The sequence below is a fragment of the Sorex araneus genome, chromosome X (assembly GCF_027595985.1).
Source record: "Sorex araneus isolate mSorAra2 chromosome X, mSorAra2.pri, whole genome shotgun sequence".
Classification (NCBI taxonomy): domain Eukaryota; kingdom Metazoa; phylum Chordata; class Mammalia; order Eulipotyphla; family Soricidae; genus Sorex; species Sorex araneus.
In genome coordinates this window covers 106,143,034-106,168,312 of record NC_073313.1, presented here as the reverse complement: position 1 = coordinate 106,168,312, position 25,279 = coordinate 106,143,034, and the positions used below count along the sequence as shown (strand labels likewise).

The following is a 25,279-nucleotide window of genomic DNA, read 5'->3' as shown; positions in this document are numbered from 1 at the left end:
AATTTGTTATAAGCAGGTAATAGAAAACAAAGCCTTTATGGCAGGTTTGGTATAATATAAAACTTAGAATAAAAATGATTAGCCTTATAAAATATAACTGGGTATTTTGAATTTTAGTGTTTAAAAAAGAGTATATTAGATGATAGCTTCGATGGAGATTCTTTTTTGTGGTGCTGGGAATTAAACCCAGGGTTCATGCACACAAAGCAAGTGTTCTAGCACCATAACTCTTCCTCAGACTTCTATGGAGATTCTGGAAGCAATATCAAGCAATAGCATTTGTGGTCCATGAAGTATCTTGATTTTAATCTTAAAACGTGCATTTTTCTATATATCACAAATAAATATAGCCATTCTTTATCTGTCCCTCTCCTTTTGACTCATTTCACTCAGCATGGTAATCTCCATGTCCATCCATTTACAGACAAATTTCATGAAGGCAAGGGGTGACAAGAGGGAGCCTGGTGAAACTGGTGCTGGTAATGTACACTGGTGGAGGGAAGGGTGTTGGAATACTGTATGACTGAAATCAAATCACAAAGAGCTTTGTAAGGAATTATCTCACAGTGATTCAATGAAAAAGTAAAAATAAGTGCATTTTTCATATATTCAACAAGTATTTATTAAGTATCTCTAATGTGCCACTGTTTTAGGAGGTATTGAGTATATAAGGCAAGAATACATGGTGAGTACACAGGAATACCTAAACTCTGCATTACAGTGGGAGTTGGGATGAGTTGGGAGAACTCACAAATGTCAACAAATGACAAATGTTTTTCCTTACTAGAAGTTTATCATCATTATTACTATATTTATAATGTTTATGATCTGTATCTATAACTAGCATTAATTTGGCACTTATTACTCTACAATGTCTGGACTAGAATTCTTTGTTCTCAAGTGGAATTAATGAAGGGAGGGGGAAATAAGGCTTGCATATATAAATTTTTATTAGTAAATCACTGTGAGGTACAGTTACAGACTTACAAAATTTGGTGCTTACATTTCAAATATTGGTCAAGTGTCCATCCCTCCACCAGTGCCCATTTTCTACCACCGATGGTCCCAGCATCCCTCCCCCCACGCTACCCCGCTTATGTGGCAGGTCATTCCATTTTATTTTTTTTTTTTTTTTTGGTTTTTGGGTCACACCCGGCGATGCACAGGGGTCACTCCTGGCTCATGCACTCAGGAATCACCCCTGGCGGTGCTCAGGGGACCATATGGGATGCTGGGATTCAAACCCGGGTCGGCCGCGTGCAAGGCAAACGCCCTACCCGCTGTGCTATCGCTCCAGCCCCCGGTCATTCCATTTTAAAGGCTTGCATGTATTTCCTAAGTTTTTCACAATAACCACAGGATGAGAGAAGGGCATGTGTGGAAAAAGTATGCTGAGCTATAACAAATGAGAGAAAAATGGGGATAATTCCTTTAATGATAAAGTGGTCTTTTATCAGGCAGGAATTACCAAGATTTGCAATCATTCAGGGAGTTCTTAGGTACTGTTGAAAATAATTGACAAGATGAGGGAGTCTAATATTAACTATTTAAACCAGTCATGGTCATTTATTTCTGCTCCCTTTTTCTTTTCCTTCCTTGATTCCTTATTTTCTCCCTTTATATTCGTGATTGCTAGTCAGTATACTGAGCATTAGTGATGAAAAGATGAGTATGGCAAACTCAATATTCTAGAGAAGTTTGTAATCTAGTTCAGTGTTCCCAATCCAATAATTAATTATAGTTATAAGCAATAATTTTACTACTTTAATCATCTATGTAGCAAAATCAACTTATTGGATTTATGTCAGGGTTCAAGAAAGAAAGTCGTGGATCTACTCATGATATCCCGGTAGTTAATCTTGTAGTGGCTGGATGGTGAAAAGGATGGTGTCTGGGGAAGTGGCCAGAGTGATCAGGACAGTTAGGTGTGGTCGGGGGATTAGGTCAATATAATTAGTATTTACTAAGTATAGAAAAATACCATTTTTAAAAAAATTTTATTGAATCACCGGGAGATAGTTACAAGCTTTCATGTTTGGGTCACAATATCACAATGATCAAACACCCATCCCTCCACCAGTGCACATTCCCCACCACCAATATTCCCAGTATACCCCCCTTTCCCACCCTCCCCCTCCCTCCATGGCAAACAATATTCCCCACACTCTCTCTCTTCTTTTGGGCATATGGCTTGCAACACAGACACTGAGAGGTCATAATGTTTGTTCCATTATCTACTTTCGGCATGCATCTCCCATCCCAACTGGTTCCTCCAGCCATCATTTTCTTAATGATCCCTTCTCTACTCCATCTGCGTTCTCCTCTCTGCTCATGAGGCAGGCTTCCAGCTATGGGGCAATCCCCCTGGCCCTTGTATCTACTGTCCTTGGGTGTCAGCCTCATGTGATGTTATTCTATACTCCACAAATGAGTGCAGTCCTTCTATGTCTGTCCCTCTCTTTCTGACTCATTTCACTTAGCATGATACTCACCAAGTCTATCCATTTATAAGCAAATTTCATGACTTCATCTCTCCTAATAGCTGCATAGTATTCCATTGTGTAGATGTACCAAAGTTTCCTTAACCAGTCATCTGTTTTAGGGCACTCATGTTGGTTACAGATTTTGGCTATTGTGAACAGTGCTGCAATGAATATACAGGTACATATGTCTTTTCTACTGTGAGAAAAATATCATTTTAATAGGGTCTGGAGTGATAGCACAGCGGGTAGGGCATTTGCCTTGCATGCGGCTGACCCGGGTTTGATTCCCAGCATCCCATATGGTCCCCTGAGCACCGCCAGTAGTAATTTCTGAGTGAAGAGCCAGGAGTAACCCCTGTACATCACCGGGTGTGACCCAAAAAATGGAAAAATATCATTTTAATAATGGTTACCATTTAGTAATTATGCCATTTAATAATTTAATAATGACTATTCATAAATACCATCTCTAGCTCTATCTCTACACAATGTTTCAGAAAATCAAGCAGTACTTCTGAGATTATGTGAGTGGGGGACGGTTTTCTGAGTGAACATGAGCTTAGTTTTGAACAAGGTAATGTGTATTAACTAGTGAAAGGGAAAAACGTTTATATATGAGAAATAACCTAAGTAAAATTGGTGATGGCTAAGTCAAATGCAGAATGCATCAAGAGAAAATAATCTAACTGGAAGCCTGGGAAGTGACTATGTATTTTAATAAATGGGAGGTGAATTTGAGAGAATAGGCTGTACAGAAAGCGTATAAAAATGGTTAGATGTAGTGTTAATTGGAAAGAAAGCATTTAATATACCGGGGTTTAAGTTTTGATATAACAAAGAAAGGGATCGAGAGGTTTGGAACCCTTTGCAGGGAACAACATGACAATAGTGACACATATGGGAAAAATATCCTGCTGCCAGTATGGAAATTCAAGTAGGGTAAACCCAGGATAAGAGCACTTCAGTTTGCTGGGAGAGTTGATTATTAGTGCATGGACCAGGATAGCTACTGTGAATAAAATAAAGGTCTCAGTGGATGAGAGAAATAGAACAGGGATTAAGAAACTTTCCTTACATGTGGCAAGGACACAGACTAAACCGCTGGCACTTCATGTGGTTTTCTAAGTGGTAGCAGAAGTGACCCTTGAGCACAGAAACAGGAGTAGCCCCTGAGCACTGCCAGGTGTTGTCCATAAACCTAAAAGATAATAAAGAAAGAAAAAAATAGTTCAATTTGACTCTAGTAGGGCCAGGTGAGGAATTGAGAAAAAGAATCAATGACAAGAATAATACCTGATAAATACAATATTCAATATTACATATAATAGGATAGTTTTCTAAGCAAACATATGCTTATAACCTAAAATAATTTTAAATGCCAAGATTAACAATGCAATAAGAGTACTTAATTTACAAAATTAAAGACTAATTTTTGAAGACAAAGCAATATGAATAATTAACTGACACTAATAATAAGGCAGGACTGCAGTGATAGCAGAGCGGGTAGGGCATTTGCCTTGCACGCGGCCGAACCAGGTTCAATTCCCCAGTCCCTCTTGGAGAGCCCTGCAAGCTACTGAGAGTATCCCGCCTGCATGGCAGAGCCTGGCAAGCTACCTGTGGTGTAATCGATATGCCAAAAACAGTAACAACAAGTTTCACAATGGAGACATTACTGGTGCCTGCTCGAGCAAATCCCTGAACAATGGGATGACAGTGCTACACTGCTATAATAATAAGGCTACAGTATGGCTTCTGGAAGTAAGGTATATTTTTATTCATTAATGCTAAGATAGAAAGTATAAGTGGTGTGAAATGATTGGACTTCATATGAAATATGCTAGATTTCATTGTTCAGGTGTTTAGTTACTTAATTTCCAAATTAAAGTTTTTTATGTTTTGAAGGTGAGAAGAAATGCTGGATTTTTAACTGAGTTAATTTTAGTTGACTCCTAAGATAACCGGACCGCTTTTGGAGCCTAATTAACCATGTATTTTCTGTAATTAATTTAGCAACAGGCTGCAAGGAAACAAAAGCAGCAGACAGACCTTCTCTATGTGTAGCAGTCAGGCATTTCATGGTGGTTTTAGCACAGTTTTGGAACACAGAAGTAAGGAAGCTGAGATGCAAAGCTATCATCTTCAAACAGTAGCCACAGCAACAAATCACAGAGCATTCTTATTCCTGCATAATTTAGAAAGCAGCATTTATCATGCATGATTTTATTTATGTCCAAACACAGAACAAATTATCACCACTAACATCATTTTAACTCACAGGGGATAGCACTACCTTTTAATAATTTTATAATTGAACATTAGTTTACAAAGACTGTAGACTTAATAATTTAAAAACAATGTATTGAAGAAGAATATTAGAGGCTTTATATTGATTATTCTTCCCTCAGGATTTGTTCTCTTGAAAAAGTTTCCATATTTTATGCAATAATTTTGTTTTTAAGCTAAGCAAACTCACACTTAACCATTTTTATTTTACTACATGTTAAGATCTTTAATGTGAAGGAAATAGCAGATGTGTTTATATTACTACTGACTACTCAATTCAAACAACTACTTTCTTAAGACAGAATTTACAGGAAATTCCTCTTAAAAGACAAATCCAATAGGGCATATTTCTTCATTCGATAGAAACAACTTAAATACTGTGACTATGTTTATCCATTTCCCTATAACTTAGGTATAAAAAGCAGCTGAAACAGTTGAATTTCTCTTTTTAAAGCTGAAAAAAATAAATAATAGTGTAGGTTTTGTTACTTCATGTCTGTTGTTTAAAAATACATATTTGAGAATCTTGGGTTCAAAATTTACCAAAATTATACCTGGATATCAAAATCAAGCATAACTTTTGGAGATGACATGTCCTAAGTATGAACTCCAAAAATTAAGAGGCAGGAATTTTAGGAGAATAGAGTAGTAAAACAAACCATCTGGTGAGTTTAGGCCAAAAACAAAGTCTCTACTTTTTGCATGAACTATCTAGATGTCAGCAGTGTCCCTCTGCTTTATTTTGCCTATGGAAACCTGACCTAAACTAAACAACTACTCTATATCATTAAGTTGTCCAAGGAAGTAGAGAGTTTAAATATATGTCAGACAATCTGCAGCATCTGGTACGATTCAGTAATGATGGGTCTCTTTAAGAGAGCTTAAATCTTAGAACTTTTAAAAGTGAAGTTTAAATTGGCTTGTATAAAGGAAATATTCTAGTCACGTGTTCTCCCTGTTTGACATGTACTAATATTAGCCAATACCTCTATGAAACATCTCACAATATCACTAATTTTATCACATCCAGATAATATATTTTTGGTGCAAATAATTAGTATTTTAATATAATAGTATTTATATTAATATTAATATTTTATATTATTAATATTAATCATTAATATAATATTAATATAATAATATTTTAAAATATAATTTAATAATATAGTCTCTGTATTTTTTCACAAACATTAATCAGTCCCAGTGGTTCCCAGCTTAATAATTTTATATATTCTCTTCCAGACACCTGACATAAAAAGAGCTTACTTTTCTCTTTAAAGGACCATATGAACTTAAATATATGAAATAATTTACAATAAGATTAGAAATGATCATGGCATTTGTCTATGTCAATATTTCCCTCTAAACTGTACTCCAAACTTTATCACACCAAATTTCACAATAGAAGAAAACCCCATTTAAATGTGTTACTTTTCACTAATGTACATCAATTTAATGGGAAACAAATTGCATAAAATATAACAAGTTTCTAATATTTTGTTATGCAAACACGTCCCATATAAGAAATAAAATCACCAAAACTCTTAACAGATATGATAAAGGACTTAAAATATATTTAAAGGAGATAATACATTTTCAAATATATAAATATTCCATTTTATCATTTATTAAGTGAAGTATCATTTACCTGCATTTTCAGTAATTTTTAAAAATATAAGAATGAAAAAAATTAAAAAATACAAATAAAAATATAAGAATGATCAATTATGGCAATCTGTGTAGTAAAGGGATAAAGAGATGTACTATTTTTAAATGGTCATATCTTTTAATCCAGCAATTCCACACCTCAGTTTTTACTCTAATTTACTAATTTCCAGTATGAAATAAAAGATATAAGATGTTCACTGAAGAACCTTTTATAATATGTAAAAAAGTGGAACAGATATAAATACCTAAATGTTGAATATTGACCAAATACATTATTAAAACACATTAACTGCTTGGAATACTTTGTTTCATTTCCATGTTTGAACCAATCCATAATTATATAAAAAATTTTCATGGTCCCATGTTAACAGAAAATAACAAGATACAAATCTACAAACGTTGTAAATCTACCATTTACTAAAAAGAAACCTCCATAAAGACAGGGCAATTATTAAAGTTATTATTTTTCAGTATTTTCTAAATTTTCTGACATGAAGCTCACTCTTTTAAAATAATTTTTTAAATGTTATATTTCTGACGCCCTTTCTTATCTTCAAAACATTTCTAGCTAAAGCAAAAGCCTGTGCTTGGAAATAATGAAATATAATATCTATCATAAAATCTCATTTTTTATCCATTACAATTTGGGTTATAAGTATAAAGACTATCTATAGATGTGACTAGGCAGCAAATCTGTAGGTTTCAGCTCTCGATCAGGGCTCTCAGATTCCACACTTGCTCTGTCTCCAGCCCCTTTTGAAACCACTGCTGCTGCTAGCACCTGTAAATATGCTGTGCTTATAAACCAGCGGCAGCAGAGAGAATGCTAATGATTTTTTCCTAGTATTTCAGGGATGACCAAAACCAATTTCTTTCTTCTCCCCTGGGAACATAAAAAAAAGAGCCTTTATGCAAATTTATGTATTCTGTTTCTAACAAAGTACAAAATTGTAGAGGGTGGATTATAGGGTATTTTTATGATGTATACGCTGCCTAGATAACTTATAGTTTTATAAATAATACCCTTCGCAGCATCTACCCCAGATAGGACGATGAACTAACATTCCATTCTTTTAAAGAGAAATACTATGTTTTCCCAACACAGCACACACACACACACACATAGACAGACATAGACAGACACACACACACACACACACACACACACACACACGCCAGATTATCCTTAACAAACAGGGTCATTCCTTAGTTATTTTCATGTAATATCGACCCAACTCTACACCTAGGAAACTAAAATCCTAGTAAAAGACAAATGAGAAGGAGAGGAAGGGATAAGAGGGGGTCAGTGTGAAGAGTGTGAGAGTAACATAGAGACAGAGACAGAGATAAGAGACTAAAGAGATCTAAGGAGGTTGCAGTTACACTCTTTCACTCCAGCTGTTTAGTTTTTGTTTCCTGAAAGCGGGGAGGCAATCATATATATTCTTCTAGTGTCATGTTGTAGTACAAAGAAAATAGAAAAAAAATCCTATTTTCTTAATGCGACGGATATGATATAGACTCTAGGATAATGTATTCGGTATCCTCCTTTGTTCTACTGCTGAGCTTTCCTTTTTCTAAAGTTTTTTGGTCTCGCTCAGGGAAAGGGAAACTTAACGTTGTTCTGCAATTCTCTCAAAGACACTTTGCAAAGTTTTTTTCCTAATGGGAAATACCTCGACTGCTCAACCCTGGGGTACTTCAATAGGGAGGGAGTCACTGTTTCTAAAACGACTATATACTTTGCAGTCCCCAAGTTTATGCGTCCACAGACATCATTAAGCAAAAAGAAACACCATCTTTATCCAACCTGCGTTTCGTAGACTAGAAATGCGCTGTGGTTACGTTTCGGTTCATTTAGAAGGCATCACTGTCAATTGGATGCTCAGAGTCGCGGCTTTTGTCAAGGCTCGAGCAGGCTTGGAAGTCTGCGACTCAGTGGGCGGCAGATCTGAGGGCTCTGGCTGTTAACACGTTTCCAGCAGGGCACCGTGCTTCTCCCGACGCGCTCGGCTTCCAGGACTAAGCACGAGCAAGCGGACCTGGATGTGACAGCAAAAGAGAAGGTCCGTAAGGAACAGAGAGAAAAAAGACGGGAGCCTGGGCCCGGGCTCGAGCTCGGATTACCGTGGCTCAAGGATTTTGCCCGAGTTCATCAGTACCCCGAAAATTACAGGCAAGCGGGTTGTTTACGGCCCCAGTGCGTGACCCCAGGCTGCAGAGCTCGCTCCGGGTCCCAAGCCACGCCCCCATCGGCCCCTCGGCCCCTCGAGCCCCCTCCCCAACCAATTAACTCGGGTCCGCCTTCCTGTCAGTCCCGCCCACTGGCCTGTCTCGACCAATGAGAACAGCCCCGCAGTTTCACCTGGTTCCCCCATCCCAAATAAACAAACCCGCTCGCCAGCCGCTGCACCAGCCCGACCGCCCCCACCCCCCAGTCTGAAGCCCCCCCAGTAGCGCGGGAGTCGCGCTTGGCCCATTCCCTTCCCGTCTTGCCTGGGGAGCCGGGTCTGCGGAAACCCCCACCGGAGCCGAACGCGGCCCGGCCCCCTTCTCGGCCCCCTTCTCGGCCCCCTTCTCGGCCCCCTTCTCGGCCGCGCGGGCTCTGCGGCCCCCTCGTGCCCTCGTGGTCGTCGCCGCGGGATGGGCCGGGCCGCACAGCCCCGCCCGCTCCCGTCCGCGAGGGGAGGAGACGCGGCCGCGCGCCGCCCCGCCCCCTTCCCCCCAACCTCCCGCGCACCTCGGCCCGCCGCCCCCCGCGCCCCTCCGCCGCGCCCGCAGCCCGAGCGGCCGCGGCCGCGGCGTGAGGCCGCGGTCACGTGTTGTTTTGCCCGCGGCTCCCGGAGTGCGGTGGGCGGGGGCGCGAGCGAGCCGCGACGGGGGGGCGCCGCGGCGGGCGGGAGCGCGCTGGACGGCCTCGTCCCCGCCCCTCGTCCCCGCCCCCTCGTCCCCGCTCCGCCTCCCCTCGCTCACCTTAAAACCGTCGTGCGGCACCATGGCGAGCCGCTCCTCCGCTCGAGTCCGAGCGAGCGGGAGATCGAGGGTGGCCCCGGCAGCGGCTGCAGCGGCTCGCGCTGCGGTGGCGACCACCCCGCTTCTACCCTCGGCCCCTCCGACCGCACTCATTGGGACCGGGTCGTCCTGTCCGGGAGCCATGTGGCGCTCGGCGGCCGCTGGCTCTCGGTCCGACTCCGAGTCCGATGAGGAAGACCTCCCCGTCGGGGACGAAGTGTGCAAGCGTGGCTACCTGAGGAAGAAGCGCGGGCACCGGCGCTACTTCGTGCTCCGACTCGAGACGGCCAGCACCCCGGCGCGGCTCGAGTACTACGAAAACGCCAGGAAGTTCCGCGACAGTGTCCGCGCGGCGGCGGCTGCAGCCGCGGCGACCGCTTCGGGCGCCGCCGAGGTCCCCGATCTCATCCCGCCGCGGCGCGTGATCACCTTGCACCAGTGCTTCTCGGTGAGCCAGAGAGCCGATGCCCGCTACCGGTACGTCATCGCCCTCTTCACCCAGGATGAGTACTTCGCCCTGGTCGCTGAGAACGAGTCGGAACAGGGGAGCTGGTACTGGCTGCTCAGCCGCCTCATCCTCGAGAGTAAGCGCCGCCGCCGCGGCACGCCCAGCCCCCGGCCCGTGGCAGAAGGTGACGGCGAGAGAGCGCTCCCGCCCGTGGCCGAGCCACCCTTCTACAGAGATGTGTGGCAGGTAGAGGTCAAACCCAGGGGACTGGGGCACCGCAAAGAGCTGAGCGGCGTGTTCCGGCTGTGTCTGACCGACGAGGAGGTGGTGTTCGTGAGACTGAATGCCGAGGTGGCCAGCGTGGTAGTCCAGCTCCTGAGCATTCGGCGCTGTGGGCACACGGAGCAGTATTTCTTCTTGGAAGTCGGCAGGTCCACCGTCACCGGTCCGGGCGAGCTCTGGATGCAGGTGGATGACCGTGTCGTGGCCCGAAACATGCACGAGCTGTTTCTGTTAAAGATGAGAGCTCTGTGCGCAGAGGAATACAGAGCCCGCTGCCGCGGCTACACCTTCACCATCGACGCCCACCTGTTAACCCTGCTGTCCACTAGGAGGCAGCCGGCCAAGCGGCCCGGGGAGCCGGGCGGCTGGTTCCGAAGGGCCCGCTTTGAGCAGTTTGACCCTCTCGGGGCCATCGGGGACCGAGAAGACGACGAAAGGCTACCCACCCGCCGCCGCAATCGCTCACCCAATGTAGCTGTGCCCCAGGTCAGGCGGGGACAGCCACAACTGCCCCACCTGCCCAGAGCCCACAGGGCGAGGAGAGCTGTTTCCTTGCCCGCCAGCTGTTACCGCCGCTTTGCGCTGAGTCCTGCAGGTGCAGCGCAAGCTGCGGGAGCTCCCAGTGACAGAGCTCCTCCGGCTCCTGACAAATCTGGTTCCAGCCCTGGCAGCTCTGGGGAAGAAGGCGAGTCTCAGGGCAAAGAGGAGCTGGAAGGCAACGAAGGCGACTACATGCCCATGAGAAAATGGAGCTCAGGAAATGGCCGAGGATCAGGAGGCGGCCAGGGCCCCTGTGGACAGAGTCCAGGAGGAAACCAATGCTCAGGAGGGGCAAAAGGCTCAGGAGGTGGCCAGGGCTCAAGTGGCGGCCAGGGTGCCAGTGGCAGCCAGGGCTCAAGTGGCCAGAGTTCAGGGGGCCAGGGTGCAGGAGGAAACCAGTGTTCGGGACATGGTCAGGGCACTGCAGGTGGCCATGGCTCAGGCGGTGACCAGGGAGCCGGAGGTGGCCGTGGCTCAGGCAGTGGCCAGGGCCCCCGAGATGGTCCTGGGTCTGGCAATGGCAAAAACTCTGGTGCGGGCAAAGGTTTGGGAAGAGGGAAAGGATCTGGTGGCAGTGGTGAGCAGGGGAAATCCCTGAAGAAAAGATCCTACTTTGGCAAATTAACCCAAAGCAAGCAACATAGAATTCCACTGCCACCCCCGCCCCCGCCCCCGCCCACACCATCCGGTGGAGCAAAGGGAAGGGCCGGAGGAAGGTTCCGACTTTATTTTTGTGCTGACCGAAGTGCCACAAAAGAACGTAAAGAAGTCAAAGAAGTTAAAGAGAAAGGGCTCCCAGAAGGTGGAGCTCGGCGTCTTCACAGAGCCAGAGCTTTTGATGAGGAGGAGGATGACCCCTATGTGCCAATGAGGCCTGGGGTGGCTTTCCCTCTTGCCAGCTCCAGTGACTATATGCCAATGGCCCCTCAACACTCTACTGCTTCAAAATCACGCCACTCTCGATCACCTTTTGAAGATTCAAGAGGGTACATGATGATGTTTCCCAGAGTGAGCCCACCAGCTGCTCCAAGTCGTCCCAAAGCACCCGGGCCTGATAAGGAAGATGAGTCAAAGGACAATGACAGTGACAGTGACTATATGTTTATGGCCCCTGGAGCTGGTGCAATTCCCAAAAGCCCTCCAAGTCCTCGGGGCGGTTCCTCCTCCAAAAGTTGGAGCTCCTACTTCTCTCTGCCAACTCCTTCTCAGAACTCCCCATTAGGACAGATGGACCACAGTGAGTATGTCCCGATGTTAACCAGAAAATTCGTGGGGATGGGTCTGGGCAATGAAGGCTCGTCTGAGTGGGGCAGCCCCAAAGATACAGTCTCAAAGCCTTCAGCTGAGGGGTCCTTCTCCAAGCCTGGAGATGGGGGATCGTTTCCACAGCCTTTAGCTGATATTCCCTTTCAGGGCAAAGCTAACAAGCCCGACCAGCTTGCTTTTAATAAGAAGGGAAATACAGTTGAGCCCAATTCGCAAAAGCCCGTACATGATCAGAGAGAAAATGACAGCGCTTCTGTCTACGTCAACATTGACTTCACTGAAAGAGCGAGCCATTCGTCAGTTCCCTGCGCTCAAGGGCAGGCAGATACTCGGGGCATCCTTGCTGACCCCAGAGAATACGCCCTTTCTCATTACGTAAATATCCAGTTGAGAGTGCCATTTCTGAGCCAAGAAAATCTCTCAGATCTCTTAAGGGCCATTCCGGGTGCCAGTCTCTTCTCTCTGGACTTTGCCAGGTGGCCGCTTCGCCGCAGTGCTACAGGTGGCATCCTTAGTGTAGGAGAGGGAGAATACATTGAAGTGAGGTTCACCCCGGCGATGGCATCTTCGGCACCTTTTCCTGACAGTGCCTTTCGCTACGATGCTGAAACAGGTCGAATCTACCTGGTCGACCCGTTCTCCGAGTGCTGTATGGACATCTCTCTCTCCCCGGGCCGCTGCTCAGAGCCACCACCTGTAGCTCGGCTGAGGCAGGAGGAAGAGCAGGAGAGAAGACGCGCAGCAAGCGGCTCGCAAAGTTCTGCCTCCGCTGGAGCCGCCGCTTCAGCTTCCCCAGCCGGCAGCCAGGAGAGAAACCCCTCGGCCTCGGCGGCCGCTGCTGCGCCGAATGTAGCCGTGGGCCCGGCGCTAGCCGCTGCCTCTGCGCTAGCCGCCTCCCCGGCCATCGGCCGTGCAGCTGCGGGCATGGGGGTAGCCGCTGGGCTGGACTCCGCCCCCGCCCGCTGGTTCCAACTTGTTGCTAGCGGTGCCGGTGCCGAAGCTGGGAGAGGGGCCCGAGAAGTGGCCGGTGGCCCGAACCGCAGAGTCCCGAACCCATTTGAAGACCTGGCCGGAGGTGAGGATGCGGCCCGCGGGGCGGCGGCTGCCGCTGCCGCTCCCCCCGTCCCGCCTCCCCGCCGTCGGGTGCCGAGACCCCCGGTGCGAGACGATTCTGACGACGACGAAGACAGCACCTACGTGAGGATGGACTTTTCCAGGGCTGACGACGAGGAGTCTGACGCTCCCTAAAGAGGTGGGTGATTTTAGAATCCATTGATCTCCAGTTAGTTCATTTATCTAACTGTGTGTCTTAGTGAATTTGTGCTTAGTTCTGTTTGCGGTGAGCTAATCTTTCATTAACTGGTGCTTGTATGGCATGGGGGAGTAGAATCCACTTCAGTTGTACAATGCTCTGTGATCGTTCCAAAACTTACAGTTTTAATCGAATCATAAGTGTCTTTCTCTGGAAAGAATGGATTATGATGTGGTGCTACTTTTAGGATTCAGGGATTAAGACTAGGAAATCAGTGGCAAGAGGATGCTTTTGAATAATGTCTTTTCCTAACACTGAATGATTTTGGTAAACAACCTATCCAAAATCAAATCCCATCGGCTCGTTTGCAAGTGAAACAGTGGAAGTTGCTTTTCTACAAATGACCCCATTTAATTGCACGAATTAAGCAGTAAATAACCATCTATTAACGTTTGGAAGCAAAGGGGGGAACGTTTTTGTCCTCTGAAAGTTACTGTTTAAGAAGCAGTCATTGTTATGCTAGTTTGCCTTGTTTTACCCAGAAGGTTGAATCTCAATTGTTAGCAGAAATGCCTGGAAGGAACAACACATAAATGATCCGAAAGAGCATGTCATTTAAAAAAAGAGATTATTTGGTTTTGGAATGTGTTTTTGTGTGCATGTGTGTTGATGTGTTTTGTTTCTACACAGGATAAATTACCAGAAATCTTGATTGTGGCTTTCCTCTGTCACTAGTAGTGACAGGCAAGTCACCTTCGCAGTGCCTTGTTTTCTTCATGTAACTCCCCCCAAAAGAGGGTATGGTGACAACTTGATAATGGGTATGGATATTGTTTGAAAAGTTTAAAAAGCATTTAAAATATCTAATTGGAAATCCAGTAAAGCAAGATAATAAGGCTTGAGGAAGACCTGACCCCCAGGGGCAGCCTACCCTGGAACTGTAGAAGTTTTTTTTTTTAATGATTACTTTTCCAAAAGAAGAAATTACGAAGATTAAGAGATATCAGACTTAGAAATCTATGATTAAATCTACTATATATATTGTGTAATGTTGTAAATGCCTGGAGACATTCTCAAGAAATGGTTTTGGAAGCTGATGTCTCCATAATCTCAACTGCCTTCTCTCTTTTAAGTAGAATGTGCTTCTTTCACAGTGAAGGGAATGGACGGATCCGAGCAGTTTTCATTCCAGTAGTCAGTTTAGTGAAGATTTTTGCTTTGCTTGCTTTGTGGAATGCTTTTGTGATTGGATCTCTGCCCACTGTGCTTGATCAGGCAGAACAAGTCGGGGACTGATCACAACAGTCACCTAACAAGCTCCCTATTTATTGCAGGTGTAGAACCCCTTCTCTTTTCTCCCCCTGCTATAGAAAACTTGCCATAAAAAACCTCACATTTACAGCTCAGACACATTAGAGAGTGATCATTAAAACGACAAAAGGCTTGCCAAAAGATTCAATTCAGATCTCCTTTAAACAGATTCCTCTCAACACCAGCACACACACACACACACACACACACACACACAACCCCACACAATTTCACAACTACTACCAGAAAGAAGCACGCATTTGAAATATGCTATTCTCTTTCTAAGAATGTTATTCATAGCCAGCTTTTCAGAAACAGCTTGGCTTTATTCTATGCAGTACACCTGAAAATTTTTCTCTGACTATTGTTTGAGCCTAACTGCTAAAACTGTCTTTCACAATATTCAAGTAGGGAAGATCCATAACTATGTGGTCTAAAGGACACATTTTTTATAAACATTTGTCTATTCTTTCTAATGTAATTTTGGGCAAGCTTTAAATTTAGTGAACTGTCTTTGCTGATTTCCCAAAATTTCCTGGATACAATTATCATTTCAGCATAAATTGCTAATTTATAAATTACATCAAATGGCTTTAAAGAAATTTTGAAGTTTTTGTGTTCTCTGAATGACAAGTTTCTTTATTGCATGACTTCAGCAAGAAAGCTAATATATCATAGGGAGGCATGTGCTTAAATTGAAACAGAGAATGGATATGAAAGCATCCTAGACATTTTATGCACTTTCAAATACAAAATATTTTTATTTTATCACTGGATTGACAGTGAAATAAAATTTTAACAGACTAATGACTTCATTTCTTCTCAAATGATTGGTCCTGAGGGTGATAGTTACATAATTTGCTAGGATATATTAGAAGGAATAATGTATATAAAGAACTTAATACAGGAAATTAGTTTTGTTACTATATAATGTCAATTGATGTGTTTAAATGTTTATGAAGTGTGAAGAATAGGCTAGATAATTCTGTTCATTATTTGACTATAAAACTAAAGAAAAAATTTCATCTGTTTCTGATCTCCACTATTCGATTTAACAACTTTTTAAGATCACATTGGAATAAAAATGCTTTGACAAATGAAGAAAAAATCTTTATTAGTAGTTATATATTCCAAATGGTAATTTAAATAAAAGTGTCACTTAGTTTCCATATGATATATGAAATAATTATGCAACTGTTAATTGTTACTAATATAACACTTAGAATTGTGAAGCCAAATGAAAATTTTCTGTCCTCAAACCCCAGTTTTTATTTAGATTTTACTTCTATTTCAAATTGTTTCCATGGTCATTTATAGTTGGTATCTTTATATTTGGAATACGTTTATAATCTAAATGAAATAATATGAGTCCCTAATATAATCAGACAGCTTTTTAATGTAACAAAACTAATAATCTCCTTTAGCTAAATTCATACTGCATATAAGTACTTTAAAATCTATTTGCTCAAGACCACTAAAAAGAAGCATCCATAAATATAACTTGGATTTGAATGTCTTATAAATAATATAATTATAAAGTATGAAGTCTTTATAATTTAAACATGAGTTACAAACATTTAGATTTCAGTAGGAAACTGTAGTTTTTCTAATATGGTTTCTCCTAATTCTTGACACTTGTATGCATTTTTCACAATTTACTACTGAAGTTGATATCAAACACAGTTAGAAACAACTTAAATTGAAAAGCTTCCTTATATTTTTTCCATTCCATAGATAGGAAGATGAAAGGGACAGCTGGACGAGTATTGAAAGAATTGGTCACCCCGATTAGTGATGTTAAAATAGCACTTCATATTAAAATATTAGTTCAAATATGAAGTGATTACATTTTGAAATTTTAGAGACTTTAACATGAAGGAGTTTTATAACTTTTCAGTATGCTGCTGTGAAGTGGTCTTACTATAACTTATAGGTACTGAGAGCAAATTGTGCTGAAATTATAATAATTTATTAGAATAAAGTGTTTATTCTAATAAATATAATAAATCTTTATGGCAGATATTTCCCAGTAACCACATACACAAATGGACTGATTGCAGTAAAGGTATTTGACCTATATATAACAAGGAAAAAGAGGAAGTAATTAAATTAAGGTTATCTAAAGTTGTTAGCAATTAGTAGTTGTTTGCCTTCATTCTATTTTTGATTTATGTTTCCAGGGTAAACACTCTGACCACTGCAAAATATCTTTAAATAAGAATTAAGAATTTTCATGTAGCAAAGCAGAATATCACATATACATAAAATCTAAAAAATAGATGTCATACTTTTTTTTACCTCTCCCTAACCAACATACATGAAACAAAATACCCCAATGTTATTGGGAAAAAAATTGTTTTGTTTTGGAATAAACCCTTGGCTTTTGAAAGAGACCCATTTTTTGTGTTAAAATAGGTCAGAACACCCAGTACAGGGAAAAGTAAAGAATATTATGTATTGTGAAATAAGGGTTTGTTTGTTTTTAAATTGTCAATCTGTTGATTTAAGTAATGCTTTACAATTGCATACTGCCTATTACTTACAAAGCACATACATCTTCATTATTTTACTGGGGAACAGTAGGTACTGGAACTGAAGGCTGTATTAAGATTTTTCACGTGGTCAAAAAGGTAAGTGGCAAAGCTTAAAATCACATCTGTGCATCTGATTTTAAGTCCAATGATCTAGGTGACATACCACACTGCCCTTTAATGAGATGTCCAATCTCTCGCTTTAATCAGATGTTCAAAATTACTCTAGTGGTGTAAGATGATTCTTCAGGCAAGGGCTGAAGAAAATTGCAAAAGTTTCCTAATTTGATAGTAGCATAATAGTAAATAATTTATTGAGAGCATAACTGGGAATCAACCTGAGTGATTTTCATTACATTAAATTCTTTGTCAGAGTGTCAGAGCTCAATAAAACTTACACTGGAATTGCATGTCTTAAATATGACCTGAGAATAGTTTGTTAATTTTTCCCTCATAAAAATAAAATGTCTGTGTATGTGTTTAAATTTCATAGAAACATTGAAATGGATAAAGGCATAGTTAATAAACTTCCACTGATGGTCATTATGAGATCATTTATTCTGAATTTTAATTAAATTAGGAGACTTGGATTATATATCTCTTCTCTTACAGATTAGGTGTGTTTGGTTTTCATAATAACCCTCTGACATTTTTCAGTTGCAGCATTGTCTTACCTTCTTGCATATGCATAACACCTGATATTCTAATCTAAACCATCACAGTGGTCAAATGAGGATAAAATGAAACAGGTAAAAACAAAGTGCTATAGAATTAGGGGTGTCCTTCATTGGTGTCAAAATTAAACCTGCTTTTGTTAGTCAGAAAATCAGATTTTATTTATCTTTTTTAAAAAGCAAAGTAGATTTTTAAATGCCTTGAAATTCAAATCCTCACCTTGAAATCCTCTTTTGAAATTAAATTTTGTTTGGCACCTTTGTTTTAAAAACTTTAAGACTATGTAAAAATAGCCTAGACATGTCATTGGCTGTTTTGGAAAATGGCTTTTGTAAAGTGATTAATTCAAGCCTGTTTTGTCTGAGAGGTGCCGTCTGGCTTGTCCATGGTGAGGACCTTTTAGTGGAACACAATGTTTTAAACACAATGAGAAATGAGAGATTGAAATACCATCTTTTATAATAATAAAAAGAATACATTTAGCACATTCAGCTTTTATACAGTTATCAAATTGCTAATTTTAAGGCAACTGATAATATTGCCAAGATAAGGCGTTTGCTGTATAAACTTCAAATACTGCATTAATTATTTTTGTGCAGTTACAGATCTTATTTCCATCTTCTTAAGGAAATATAAACTTAACACTTGAAAAATAAATTTTAAAGTTCTTTAAATATAGTATATAGCATCTTTTATATTTTCATTACTTGAAACGATCGCTTTCAATTTCTGGGCAGTAACTTAATTTAGAATTAGTGATAAAGCTGTACTTAAATATTTATTTAGTGAAATGAGAAATTTGCTGCTATTTTCCCCTAGTTTCCTTCCACTCTTCTTATTGGTCAGGTTTCTCTAGTTGTGTTAATGTACAGATATTGATGTCCCTTTTGCTCAACTTATGCTCCTAATAAATTTTTTTTAGTTTCCCTCTTGTGGTTTCTCTATAGCTGAAAAGAGCTACTAAGGATGTCCCACCAGAGCCCATGGAGATAGTATTTCCTCAGGTATTATCAGTTCCTAGTTTATAGATTGCTTGAGTTTAACTCGCAGCAACAGTCTTCCTTGTAGGGTTCCTTATTCTGCAAAGCCATGGCTGTGCTGCCTTCCCTCTTGTTGACACAGAGGCTACTAGGCCTGCTTTCAAGCTATTTTCATGGTTGGAATGAGCACAATATGTCTGATGCTAGCCAGACTTTCTGGATTTACTGAATATCCTATTCACAATAAATTGTAAATCACTTTAGTAAGTTTTCACAATTTATAGAATTGCCCTCTGATCACTAATTTTCTACTTATGCACTTGAAACTTAGAATGCTAATGAGGTCTTTATCTCTAAGTTCTCGAAAAATTACTCATATGTATCCCCACAGTGCCGTTGAAAGTCTGACAAATAAATATTATATGTTGCTCTAGCTTGGAAACCATACCAGTAGTATCCTTAACCTCAGCCCAGGTACTCCTTTACCTCAAGAAGGACCCCTTATTGTGGATTCAGTTTATACCAGAATAAAACTCTTTTCATTGCCAACCCTGCCCCCATCCCAGATGCTTGCTTTCAGATCACTATTTTTATTGATGTGGCTAGAAAATATATTTTTCCAGAGTTATAAAATGAAATATCAAATGTAACTTACCAGTGAAGTGATATTATAAGTGACAGTGCCTACAGTCAATGCAGTTCTGTTCAGGAACTGCTTAGGTTTGCATATTCATTTGTTATACAAACCAACCAACCTATAAACCAAAATTTGTAGCATTGTTTGTATGAAATAATTTGTTCTGAATTTTAATTAAGGAAGCTTGGAATATATCTCTCTTATAAGTTAGAGACTGCATATATTAGAATGAATTTCATAACTCATTTTTTTTTGTCTGAAGTATCTAGGTAGCATAGTGAAGTGACTCAAGTGTATGTTGGCGAGAGTAGAGAAGCTCATAGAAGATGAAAAGCCTGTATCTGATTCCCAAATAGCCTGTATATAAATAATTAAGAACAGAATGCACATGCATATGTGATTTATGGCCTGTTAGTAAAGTGCAGGTATGAAACAATTTAAGTGACCTTTGAGAAGATAGACACAGCACTTGAATATTTTGCTACAAAGCTGTTGCTACTGTGGGGAGAAAAATATTTGATCTTATGTTCCATAAAAACTACAACAGTCTGGTATTATTGGAATTATAAAGACTAGTGGGAGGTATTGTTAGTTTTCATCCTGGAGAGGCAACACTTAGAAATTAGTCAAGTCTTAGAGAATCATCCTTTTCTACACTCCCAGAACACTGCAAGGTGTGATCGATCAGTTTTTACTAAAAGGACACACTAAGTCAGAGGTAATGGTCAGCTAAATAATACATTATTATTGTTAATCTAACCATATATAGTATTATATGTTCTTCTTTGAAATACATGCTTTTAATTTCTACTTACCTCCTTTAATTTGTCTTCATGCTTTACTTGTTTGTCACTGATTGTGTGATCAACAGTTGATTGCAAGGATGGTATGTTTATAAATAGAATGAAGAATTTTCAAAAGACCTTGAAAAACATTTTTGAGTTCTTGAGAAATTGGAATTTACAAGGCAGTGAAGGCAATAAGATTAGAAAGAATGAAGAGAGAATAAGAAAATAATTGGATATGTTGTTCTGGTTTGGGTTTCCTCTGAATTGGGGAACCGCTGCTATTTTGAACTTTAAAGAGGTGTAGAGGTAAGAAAAATGTTTTTACCCATCATAGTCTGAGTCCATAGAGGTTTTCTCTCTTACAGAGAAAAGTTACACATATGGCAATTTACTATTAGTGTACATCACATTACAAGGAGTTAACTCAATATGTTATTGAAAGGATCTTTGATTAATCAGAATGTATGAATTTACCCAAGCAGGTAGGCATTTATACCATATCAGTATCAAGTGGAGAAACATCAAAACAGAGCACATTATTAAAAGCATCAGCCTTTACCTTTTTGGTTGTGAGATGATATATAAATGAACAGCAAAGAGAAGTAAGGTATGTTTGTCAGCCTTTTGATATTCATTTTGAACACTGTTTCTGGTGGAGTTTTAATCCTGAATTACTTTCCCTTGCCACCCAGCAAGGTTCTGTATTATTTCCTTATGCGGTTCTTTGGAATGTGCTCAGGGAATGTAAAGTCATTTTAATATTGACCTAAGTAAAACAGGATTATAAAGGTAAATCTGTGGCTAATGTTCCCATAATGTATTTCAAAAGCAAATTAAATTATTTTGGGATTATCATATTTTGGGTACCATTGGTCTTTTCTACTAGCATGATTAATCAAGAGTTATCAAATATATTTTATAAAGTAAAGTTAAAAGCATACCATTATATTTTTAAGTTTTGTATTATAGCAAGTAATCACCCAATGCAGTCATTTTATCAGAAAGCAATTGAAATATTAGTCCAAATTTTAGTAGCATCTCTATTATTAAAAATAAAGAAGTAAAGTGGGGACAGAGCAATGGTAAAGTGAGTAGGGCATTTTCCTGAGACGTGGCCAACCTGCACCCCAAATGGTACTGCAATCCCCACCAGGAGTTATCTCTGAGTTCAGAGTCAGAAGTATGCCCTGAGCACAGCTGGGTGTGTCATGAAAGAAAGAGAGAGAGAGGGAGGGAGGGAGGGAGGGAGATACACCTATTGAAAGTAATAAATGTATTTTAGTGTAATAAGAATTCCCTTTTATGCCATATGTACTTTGCTGCACTTTTCATATTAAAACAAAGTAAAACACTAAACTTTGTGAAATATTTTTCTAAACTTAAATTTATATAAGGTTGCTGGTAGTATCTACAAAATTATATGAGTATAAGCTTAATTACTAGCAACTAATAACCTATGGCTAACTGGTTAATATAAAAAGTGCAGCAAAGTACATATAGCATAAAAGGAAATTTTTTTTCATTTTATTGAATCACCGTGAGAGTTACAAGCTTTCATGTTTGGGTTACAATCTCACAATGTTCAAACACCCATCCCTCCACCAGTGCACTTTCCCCACCACCAGTATGCCTGGTATACACCCCCCTTTCCCACCCTCCCCCTGCCTCTATGGCAGACAATATTCCCCATACTCTCTCTCTACTTTGGGGCATTATGGCTTGCAACACAGACACTGAGAGGTTATCATGTTGTTCCATTATCTACTTTCGGCATGCAGCTCCCATCCCGACTGGTACTTCCAGCCATTTTATTGCTTGTTATAATACCCACTAGAAAATTATTCTTATATTAATAATTCCCTTTGTTGTGGGGGTTGTTGCTTAGATATATGGGATGGCGCATGCATACTGACTGTCTGGGGTTACACAGGTGCTGACTGTCTGAGGTTGCACAGGTGCTGGCTCTATGAGGTTGCGCAGGTGCTGGTTCTCTGAGGTTGCACAGGCATGCTTGCCCTCTGAAGGGATATAATTGAAATTTCATTTCAAACTTCTTAGCCAACATTTTTACTTTTTGCCTCTCCTTATGCACATCAATAAATGGGTCTTCTGTGTGAACGGACTTCTTCTGCTGCTCCCCACTCAGCAGCAGCTCCAGGTAGCTGAACTCCACACAGCTCTAGTCAGTGGGGTCCTTGAGCACCAGCTGCAGGAGCACAGTCTCCCGCGGTTGCTCTGCACAGGCAGCCGGCTACCATGGCAGGGATGGAGGCAAGTGCAACCGACGGAGCGGCGGTAAAAGGAAATTCTTATTACACTAAAAATAAATTTATTACTTTCACAGATACTTTTGAAACACAAGTTAGGCAATTGTCTGCTCAGGAGTCCAGCTCTGAAGCACAGTGATGCCCAGTATGGCTCCTGTAAACAAATAAATAAAAAAGGATTTTGCACTTGACCTACTTTGGGTAGATGCTTTCATGGATTCTTGTAGATGAATGGGATACGTGTAACTTTGTTGTCACCTGACCTTAGAGTAATACTAGTAATATTAGTGCCCAATGTTCACTTTGCTGACCTTTTTATCCTCATACATTCTCCAGTCCAGTTCCTTCTTCATATACTAGACTCCCTTCCTCTGCCCATTCCCAATTATGCACCCTGTCAATAAATGGAAGACCAAGAGAGTAATACCAAAACTCCTTTTCATTAGATAGATTGGGATTTCAACCAAATATTCTTTGCTTGTATGACTTTGCTGGTTTAGAAGAAATTAAAAGTCTGCAAACTATCAACTAAAACTAAATCTGCCAACTACCAACAAGGCTGTGTTTTGATCCTTTAACTTGTGGCACATAATTAGGTGAAGGCATAATCAAGCATATAAGAAAAGGAACACAAAACCCTTGCCCAATGTCTGGCTCACTTGCTGGCCCCATTGGAAGGAAGTAGAATAAAGCACGCATGTGCAAAGCTGCTATTCACCAGAATTGTCATATTGGCAGCCAGTAAAAGGATTCACTGCACTAATGACTTTGCCAGGCCTGCTGATGTTTGTCAGAGTCATCTAGCCCTTATTTTGGCACATTCATACCAATGCAATCTTTTCAGCATGACTCTCAAAACTGCTAGTTGAATTTTGTTTTGTTTTGATTTATGGTAGGGTGGCACCAGAAGATCTGCACTTTATTTCTGAAAGTAATATTTGTTTTGTCATCTTCTTTTCCTAGAGTCATCACATTGCCGTGAAAAATACATGTTAAAAGATGAATGATGCTTATGGAATTTCATCTCCAGATCTGCCTAAAAGAAGGAAAATTCAGAGGCTTCTGAATAGAAAGCAACCTGAACGTTTAAGTCTACAAGTGGATGATGGCAGTTGAATGATCCTATTCCACACAGATCATTCTTGCTGCTGCCTTATAGATATAGTGGTGTTGATTTAAGAAATTCATACTGTCCTTGGTTTTTGCTTTCTGGTTTCCCTTACCTACTTTGTTGCTTCAAAAAGAAACAAAATTGTACAAGCAAGCATCTCATAACGCTGTAGTTCTCCTCTTTGAATAATATTATTTGCATATGTATAAATGTGACCAATACCTATTTTACTTATGTATAATATTTAGATTAATTTTGAAGTTGAAAATCCTTCAAACATGAGAAGATAAAGTTAAAAGTTATATTTGTGAGAAGGTAGGTATGATCGGAATCTATATTCTGAGTTGTACATACACGGACATTTCTTGATCAATGAATTACATAGCAACTAAACTTACATCTTGATGAGACATTTTTGATATTTTAATGGCAGGAATAAAGGACAGATTATCTCAGTTATTGTTAATTAACAAAACTGCAACATTCTGTCTGTACTAAAAGTCAACAAAACTGGTGTGGTAATTGAGCATTTATAAAATTTAAAGGCAGAACAAAAAAAATATATTGAACATATATGTTGTTCATATATAACAATACCTATACATTCATTTACAATACTATGATGTTCTGCTTGCAAGACAATTGAGCATTTCCAAAACCAATATTACTTCTTTAATTGGAAACTTACTTTGCCCTGCTTAAAAAATCAGAAGTTCACCAAATGTCTCCTTACAAGCCCCCCTACCTCTCTGGGCCTTCCCTTTCACCCTTCATTCTCTTCTTTTTTCTGACTCTTTCCTTAATTTCTATACACTCTCCCCCCTATGCCAAGGGCTCCTATAAAAGAGATCAGTTTCCCATACTCAATGAATTAGTGTATACAGATCAATTAATATTCTGACTAAAAGTTAAGCCAAAAGGAGTCTCTTATAAGGCCATGTTGTCCTTTCAACAGTGAGCTGATGTAAGATGAATCAAAGTAAAAAAAAAAAAAAAAAAAAGGTCAGAGCAAGCAACCCACCCCTGTTATTGCTTGCCTCTGATGGAAACTGAATTAAGATTTTAGGAACCTGGACCTTTGAGAACATGATACCAACAGGTGGTGACACAGAGGATAGGTACAAAGGTCTTGAAACTTGCTTAGAGCTTTGTTATGTGGTGGTACACAAATCACAACTTGTTATGCCATCACTGACAAACCTCATATCATAGATGGGTATGAGTGTCTAAGTGTGAGTGTTGGTGTGTGTGCACACACATATTTGTGTTTATGCACACCTTGTGTACCTGTAATTGTAGATGTACCTATTGTGCGTAACTCTGTTTTAAAAAATTGCTTCGCAGTTAACGTGCAATTTTGAAGTAGTGTAACATTTACCTAAAGTTTTGTGCCACTCGGTTCTGATGTCTTTGAATGTGTACTTCTATCTTGAGCAGGCTTCTAGTACATGTTGCTAAACTAACTTTTCTGAAGAACCGAGTTGACTTCTATTGTTATTCCTTGCCTACCAACAAAAGGGATGTGGGGGTGGGGGTGGGGGTATCTTTTCCCATTGTGAATGATGCTGAGGAGAGGATGTGACTATAGTACCAGTCGCTACCCTAGTTACTGGTCACTGCTAGAGCATCAACTTCATTAGTTCTTCAGTCTCTTCTCTTTTCCAACGTAATCAAATAATGCAGTATGGCTTTTGTTGTTGGTGATAACAGTCCACTCTCGAGGAGCGTAATTTCAAGCCTCC

The 25,279-nt window shown here is 40.6% G+C and overlaps 1 protein-coding gene and 1 long non-coding RNA gene across 4 annotated transcripts; one reads left to right on the top strand and one right to left on the bottom strand.

Annotated features, from left to right (window-relative positions):
* Positions 1–2,150: 2,150 nt before the first annotated feature.
* On the bottom strand, positions 2,151–9,273 carry LOC129399997 (uncharacterized). 2 transcript variants are annotated; one of them, XR_008627338.1, is made up of 4 exons: positions 9,178–9,273; positions 8,248–8,479; positions 4,533–4,668; positions 2,151–3,681 (listed from the first exon to the last, which is right to left on the bottom strand). It is a non-coding gene; the product is annotated as an uncharacterized LOC129399997 (long non-coding RNA). The 2 variants fall into 2 exon arrangements; XR_008627339.1 differs by lacking the exon at positions 9,178–9,273 and adding an exon at positions 8,565–8,639.
* A 159-nt stretch (positions 9,274–9,432) lies between these two features.
* IRS4 (insulin receptor substrate 4) lies at positions 9,433–25,034 on the top strand. 2 transcript variants are annotated; one of them, XM_055122073.1, is made up of 3 exons: positions 9,433–11,956; positions 12,599–13,237; positions 23,390–25,034. In XM_055122073.1, exons 1-2 carry the CDS (start codon positions 9,433–9,435, stop codon positions 13,231–13,233), a joined length of 3,159 nt encoding a protein of 1,052 aa, XP_054978048.1. In that variant the 3' UTR covers positions 13,234–13,237; positions 23,390–25,034. The 2 variants fall into 2 exon arrangements, with proteins under 2 accessions (XP_054978048.1, XP_054978047.1); XM_055122072.1 differs by having other exon boundaries at positions 9,433–13,237.
* Positions 25,035–25,279: the final 245 nt, after the last annotated feature.